The sequence below is a fragment of the Talpa occidentalis genome, unplaced genomic scaffold (genome assembly GCF_014898055.3).
Source record: "Talpa occidentalis isolate TD23 unplaced genomic scaffold, MPIMG_talOcc4v2.1 talOcc4.12, whole genome shotgun sequence".
In the NCBI taxonomy this organism is placed as follows: Eukaryota; Metazoa; Chordata; class Mammalia; order Eulipotyphla; family Talpidae; genus Talpa; species Talpa occidentalis.
Genome location: NW_023601212.1, coordinates 37,099,140 through 37,106,342, shown reverse-complemented (window position 1 = coordinate 37,106,342; position 7,203 = coordinate 37,099,140). Strand labels below are relative to the sequence as shown.

Below are 7,203 nucleotides of genomic sequence, written 5' to 3'. Positions count from 1 at the left end.
CGGAGGCAAAGAGAGTGGCCCTGCCCACATGGCTGCTCTTATATCAAACATGGCTGCTTAACTCCACCCTCGGATCCTAGCTACCCTCCCTTTGGTGCTCATGGGATTTGTAGTTCCCAGTGTTGTGGGGGTGGAGGCCACAAAACCAGTATGGAGTTAGTTTGCTCAGGACATCCTTTTCCCCTAACAGAAACAGAAGACAACCACTCTAACAGTTTATGTAAACATTTTTATTATTAGTTGACATGGTATAAAAGGCTATGTATTTAAAAAAAAATATTGGAGTGCATTCAGTTACAAGTCTAAGCAAGACTGTTTCCTGAAAATAAAAGGTGATCATGCACACAGTAAAGACAATCATGCACACAGTAAAGACAATAACATCAATCATGCACACAGTAAAGACAATAACATCAATCTTTCTAAAATAATTGTTATAGATGGAAACCACTACCTATTAATATGTTAGATTTTTTTTTTTTCTGAGACCCGTAAAATAGTTTCACTAGCATGCTTCATTATATTACATAATGTGGTAGAGGTACAACAGACTTTTTAAGACAGCAATCTGTAAAGCAGCTTCACAAACACCAAAGGCTCCAATTAGGGCAAAGATGATAACTGAGTAGACCAAAAATCCTATGAGGGAACGGACTGTCTCCAGGGCCTACGTTGTTAATTGGCACTGAGCAGCATGTTGTAGATACTGCTACACGGTAACTGGTAATTGTTGATTTCTGAGTCTTTGATGAATACTGGGATAAATGACCAGCGGTTTAGTAGTTTATAATGATCCCATGAGGTAAAAAAATGATGAAGTCTGGGCCTCCCTTGCTGGCGCAGAGGTTGAGCGCTGGGTTGCGAGGCTGCCCGCAGCCTCTGCAGCGCCAGTTCGATCCCTGGCTGCAGGCGAGGGTCCCACAAAAAAAAAAAAAAAAAAAAAAAAAAGATGAAGTCTAACTTACTTCCCCATTTCTTCAGATTTGGTTGTGCCCATTGCAAAATAAATTAACAAGTATTATTGTATGTTTCGTTTATTTTACAAATGTGGCCCAGTGTTCAGGTAACGATTGTAATGAAAAACTGGTTAATTTTTCGGAAATTAATAACAGTATTAAAAAAAAAATAATGGCGGGTGAGAAACATCCCATACAGAAAGGAGCAAGCAATATACTGAACTCTTAAATGCTCATTACCACCTTGGGTGGGAGGTAGCATTTCCCCACCTCACAGATGTGGACCCAAACATTAACAGAGGGGTTTGCTGCAGGTGGAGAGGGAGCACTAGACACCAGGACCCCCAAGTCCAGGTTCCGCTGCTGCACTTGAAGACACTCACCTGATTGTGCCATCTAAGAAATTGGCAGAAGGATTCAGACCCCGCGCTAAGCGGCTCCTACTTCAGATCGATGACCGCGGCGAGCGGCTAGGGAGCGCCGAGGCGGTCGATCCGCGCCAGAGTTTTGCGTGCTCGTGCCCGAGGCGGCGGCGTCCGCGGCGCGCCTCCGCAGGGCTCCGTCGCCATAGCGACTGTCCCTGGCAACCGCGAAGCTCAGCGGGCCGGGCTGCGGGCTCTGGGTGGGAGCCCAACCCCACTCTCCCCTGCCTTACCCTGCGGCCGAGTTTCTTCTTCCTTCCCCCTCGCCCAAACCATGGCGGGCGAAACCGGGGACGTTCGGAAAGTGTTCATCTTCACTACCACCCAGAATTACTTTGGGCTGATGTCGGAGCTCTGGGACCAGCCGCTTCACTGCAACTCTCCCGAAGTCAACAACTTCTTGGACGACGGCAACCAGATGCTCCTCAGGGTGCAGCGGACAGACGCCGGGATCGTCTTTTCCAATACAGTATGGTTCCCTGCACTCCTGCTGGCCTCGCTCCGCTTCCCCAGGCCCCGCGCGGGCGCGTCGGCCCCTCTGAGCCTCCCGGGGCTGGTGGGCTGGGGGTGCGCGCTTTGGGGCTGCCAGGCCTAGCTCGTGGGTCCAGCGGGTGGGCGCGGGTCCCTGTCCGCGCACCCGACTGCGTAATACTTAGATATGAAAATGTTTTCTCCCCCTTTCGAGTTTCTTTGTGTCAAATTCCAGGTTATCTTTTTGGGATTACTCACTGAGTTTAAATTTACTTGAGGGACTGCGGCTGGCGCTAGATTTGGGTGGTGGGTGGAGTGCTCAGGTATATGCTCAGATCCAGGCGCTCCAGAAACTTAGATAGTATTGTAAAGCAAGGGTATATAAATAATATTTAATTAAAAATAAATTTAGTTGAGGGAAAGATTAAAATTTTACACCTTTTGCGAAATGAGACGGTACAAAATCAATTTTTTGTAACAGGGTATATCGCTTTCTCTATGTATATACCTCAGTGATATGCAGGAAAAAAATCACTCACTAGAGGGGTTCATAATGGGTGAAAGTTTGCAGGTATATTTTTAAACCTCTTCTTGTCAACAAACATATCTAGCAGAGAATTTGACGCACAGCAAGCATTAAGTGCATCTTTGGGGATGATTGAATCGTTTGCCCCGTTCACTTTGAATCTTTAGTCTTGGATTTAATTCAATTCTGTTCCATAAACTTTTATTTCGAACTCAATATATAAGGCATTTGGCTAGGCTTGGTGGCTCTATGAGATATTAAGAAGGTTGGCTAATGGAAGCTAACACTTGCTTTCTCTTCACACTGCCAGTCACTGTATAAACATTTTATGAATATTAGCACATTTAAAATCCATCACAACACTGTAATGTAGGAACTATTTTTATTTTCACTTTAGGGTGGAGGAAAATAAGACACAAAAGTTACATCCTACTCCCCTTCTCTAATAGGTAGAGTACAGAATTAGGAACCCTTGCTTCTCCCTTCCAGAGCCTCTCTAGTGCCCTGTGATGACACTCTCAACAAATTACAAAATCTAGACATAGTGTTGTAAATGCCACGGACAGTTTAGAGTGTAATGGGAAAACACAACGAGGAGGATTTGGATTTGTGAAAATATATCATGGGTTGAGTAATGAAAATTGAAGCTTTAACCATTTAAAGTTAAGTCTGTTTCTAGTGGATCCCAACAGTGTATCTTTTTAGTCATATGCCACATCATAATTTTTTTTTGGTCATGTTTGAAAATGTTTTCTTATATCTTCAGTTGTACTTTTTAATGTCTGAGAGTCAGCATGATTTAATAACAAGTTAAAAAATATTTATTGGTATCAACTACGGGTTTGACTGTCCCTGGAGCTGGGGAGAAAGTTATGAACGTATCTTAGAGAGAGGTGTGATCCGGTTTATGCTTTAGGACAGAGGTTGCCAAACTTTTTTTGTAATAAGCCAGGTAATATTTTCAGCTTCGTTGGCCCTACAGTCTGTGTCACACCTCTAGCTGTGCCATTGTAGTGTGGATGCAACCATTGACAGTGGGTAAATGAATGAGTATTGCTGCATTCTAATAAAATTTCATTTAGTGATACTGACAATTTCATTTAATTTTCTTGTGTGTCGAAATATTTCTTGAGGGCCTCCCCGGTGGCGCAGCAGTTGAGCGCTGGGCTGGGAAGCTGCCCGCAGCCTCTGCAGCGCAAGGGTCCCACATGGCGCGCAGACCTCTCCTGCCGCCCGCTGCTCCCCTCAGCAGTGTACTTCGGGCCTTCTGCCTGTTCTGCTCCCTGCTCTGGCTCTGGTGAATTCTCTTACCCTCCAGCGCTTCTGACTGTATTCAGTGCTTGTATAACTAATAAATAAATCTTAAAAAAAAAAAAATTCTTGATTTAAAAAAAACTTGTCAGACTATTTTTAGTTCATAGGCTGCACAAAAATAGGCAGCAGATTGTAGTATGCTGCTCCTTGATATATCCCAGGAAGTTACAAGCTCAAAAGAACATCTCTGTGCTTTGAATTAGTGGTTATCAGATTATAGTAAGTTAAGGAAAAGTAGTAGTAGCTAATGACAAATGACAGTGGAAGAAGAGGCAGCTAAGAGTGCTGATTTTCAGTTTTGTTTTTATCAAGGAAGGATGAAAGCTGTCAACAGGTGATCTTTTGCTCTGACTCTGACTTTAGGAGGACAAAACTCCCTTGCCGAATAGTGCCCAAGGAGCCGTGGCCAGAGACTATATAGTTATAGTTATTTTCAAAGTGAGATAATAAAATGTGTATTTTCTGAATTCTTTACCTTCAGATAGGTGGGAGGGAGAAATTACAAGAGTGTATTATATAAAAGATGAATTTTTTAAATTCACTTATCTGTAGCTATTCTCACTTATAATTGGAAAAAAAAATCATCATACTTGCATATGGATTCTAATGATGAAAATGTCATTTTGAAAAGTGCAACAACACTGAGTAAATGTCAGTTCTTAGTGGCTAAAAAATAGAATAATTAGGATAAAAAGGAAGGTGGCATGAAATCTTACTAATCGAAAAGTATGTTAGCTTTCTCTTCCTGGAAAAATGAGAACAACTGTGAATATGTTATGGAATGCAAAAACTTCTTTTGGGCAGTTTATTTGCCAACTAATGAACAGATTACTATGAACTGAACTATTTTAAACATTTTTAAACATGTTAGTGAATTATATTTTAACTCATAAGTTCCAATTTTGAATCTAGTTACATGACAATTCATTTGGGCAGTTTTGAATTTTATTTTTTTTAAAGATTTGTTTATTTATGCATACAAGAGCTGGGGTACAGGACAGAAAGATGCAGGGGGTGAGAGGATTCACCAGAGACTGAGGGGGGAACAGAACAGGCAGACTGAGTGAAATACGCTGCCGAGGGGAGCAGCGGGCGAGACAGGAGAGGTCTGCCTCGCCATGTGGGTTTCTCCCTGGCTGGCCGAGGATTGAACTCCTGCTGCAGAGGCTTCGGATTGTTTCATACTGCTGTGCTTAACCCCTTGTGCCACCAGGGAGGCCCAGTTTTGAATTTATATACAACTTAAAAAGCACCATTTAAAATGCTAGTTCCAGGTGAGAGGATAATTAACGTTCTTGTTACAGACTTTCTGGGATACAGTAGAGAAGCTTACTGTTCCTCAGTGTGGGACACACAACTTTGATCTGTAACAGAATTACATAATCTGACTCAAATGGAGTAGTTACCGGTGTATGTCAACATCATTTATATAGTGCTTTCTAGTTATAATTCATTTATCAGAGTAGGTTTATGATACTATCACATATAAGTAGAGATACATTTTTAAAATCCAGGTGTTATTAAGGAGCATAAATTTTTATAATTTTCAAAGTAACTTTTTTACAAGGGCTAAAATTTTAGTACTATAACATTTTAGGGAAACTTTTCTTTAAATACTAAGTTTTACAAATATAGTATTAAAATTATAAAAATCATTTGCTTTTCACTTTAGGTTGATTTTGCTGACACAAAAGATAAAGTGCTGGTGTTTTTCAAACTGCGACCTGAAGTGATTACTGATCAGAATCTACATAATAACATTCTTGTTTCATCCATGTTAGAATCACCTATAAATTCCCTTTACCAGGCAGTACGGCAAGTATTTGCACCTATGTTGTTAAAGGTGAGTAAAGTAAAGTAGCTGTATAGCTGTTTTTTGTAATCTCAGTATTTGGATAGATATACATACATACATACATACATACATACAAAAGTACCATTTTATTTACTTATTTAATTTATTTTCTAACATTTATCTTAGTTTTAAATTAAAATGTATCTTCTCTTTAATTTTATAAATTTTAAAGTAAACTTTGTTGACAAATTAGCGAAAGGTATAAAATGCAATACACATCAGCTCTTACATGGCTATAGTAGCTGATCTTCATGAAGTTTTAACTGTGGAGGGTATTCTTTTTCCTCATTTATGAGACGGAGGAAGTTGCAGTCTTTTTGGAATTAGTTCTTTAAACACTGTTTTTGGAAGCTTTTGACAATATTTGCTCTTATCTTTTTAATTTAGGATCAGGAATGGAACAGAAACTTTGATCCCAAACTTCAGAATCTTTTGAGTGAACTAGAAGCTGGACTGGGTATAGTTCTACGAAGATCAGATACTAACTTATTAAAATTGAAATATAAGGAAGATGACACACGAGGTATATAGTTTTAGCTTAAGCGAAGAAAGTAATTACTTCATAAGTAAATTAGCAAATTAATGTATTTCTTCAGAGATTTATTTTCACACGTTTGGAACTTCTATGAGGCTGAAACTCTTTTCAGACAATAGAAATATGTGAATTTGGAGAAGAGTAAAATGTGATCTTTAACAATGTATAATTCATGGAAATAGAAAATATAGGTGATTTTTCTTTGCAGTAATTTTTTTCTATAAAGACATTCATTGTGAGCTCTGAGTTAATGAATACTAAACTACTAAATAGAGACTTAGTTCCTGGAGCCTCTGGGCACAACTTTTTCATACCTGGCCAACATGTAATCTTGTTTTATGTCTGTTTCTGTTGAAGAGACTTTATTTGACACATTTATTGTTGATAAACATTAACCTCAGATCACCAGCACTGTCACATGCCTGAATGAAGCTTATCAACTCATTTATTTTTTCTGTAAGCTACATTACGGTGTTTTTGTGCTAAGGAACACTATCTCAGTCTGTTTAAAACTCTGAAATCACCAAGAAAAAGCATAGGGATGTGAAAAAAAATGGCACTAAATGCACTGAGAAAGGACATCTATTTTCAGTAGCCGATAGGAAACCAGAAAGCAGAGGGCACGTTGTTCAATCTCATGTGTGAATAGTATGTGTGGGGTGATTCAAGTCTCTCACTGCTCTGGACATGCTGCGAAAGCACTGAAAGTGTTGATTTCAGGACACAAATGTTAGCAAGTAAGAGATTGTACATACAGAATCCATAATTATAAGGATTGCAGAGAAAATAAGCCATTGACTTTTATTTAAATGTATTTATTTAAGTATATTTTATCTGAAGCTAACTTTAATTTTCATGTGGCTATCCACATTATTTCAATGAGGACTGCATGACAATATGGACTTTTCAATATGGACTGCATGACAAGTTTAAAATACTTCATATGTTTTTATATTTTGCTTGAAAAGTAAACTAGATGCTTTTTGTATCTCATAGACCCAGAAAGAATATTGTATTTATGTCCAGCATTGATTAGGCAACTAGAGAGTATTCCTTTTTTTGGGAAATTTAGAAGTAAAACTTATACTTTGTTGAATTTTCAAATTAAATCAAAACATTTATTG

General features: G+C 39.1%; 1 protein-coding gene across 1 annotated transcript in view; it reads left to right on the top strand.

Annotated features, from left to right (window-relative positions):
* The first annotated feature begins 1,536 nt into the window (after window positions 1-1,536).
* Window positions 1,537-7,203, top strand: part of DYNC2H1 (dynein cytoplasmic 2 heavy chain 1) — a 306,244-nt gene continuing 300,577 nt past the window's right edge. The window contains exons 1-3 of the mRNA XM_037507914.2: window positions 1,537-1,847; window positions 5,362-5,532; window positions 5,932-6,067. Of these exons, the coding sequence (XP_037363811.1) occupies window positions 1,653-1,847; window positions 5,362-5,532; window positions 5,932-6,067 (502 nt within the window). The 5' untranslated portion in view covers window positions 1,537-1,652. The remainder of the gene's footprint in view (window positions 1,848-5,361; window positions 5,533-5,931; window positions 6,068-7,203) is intronic.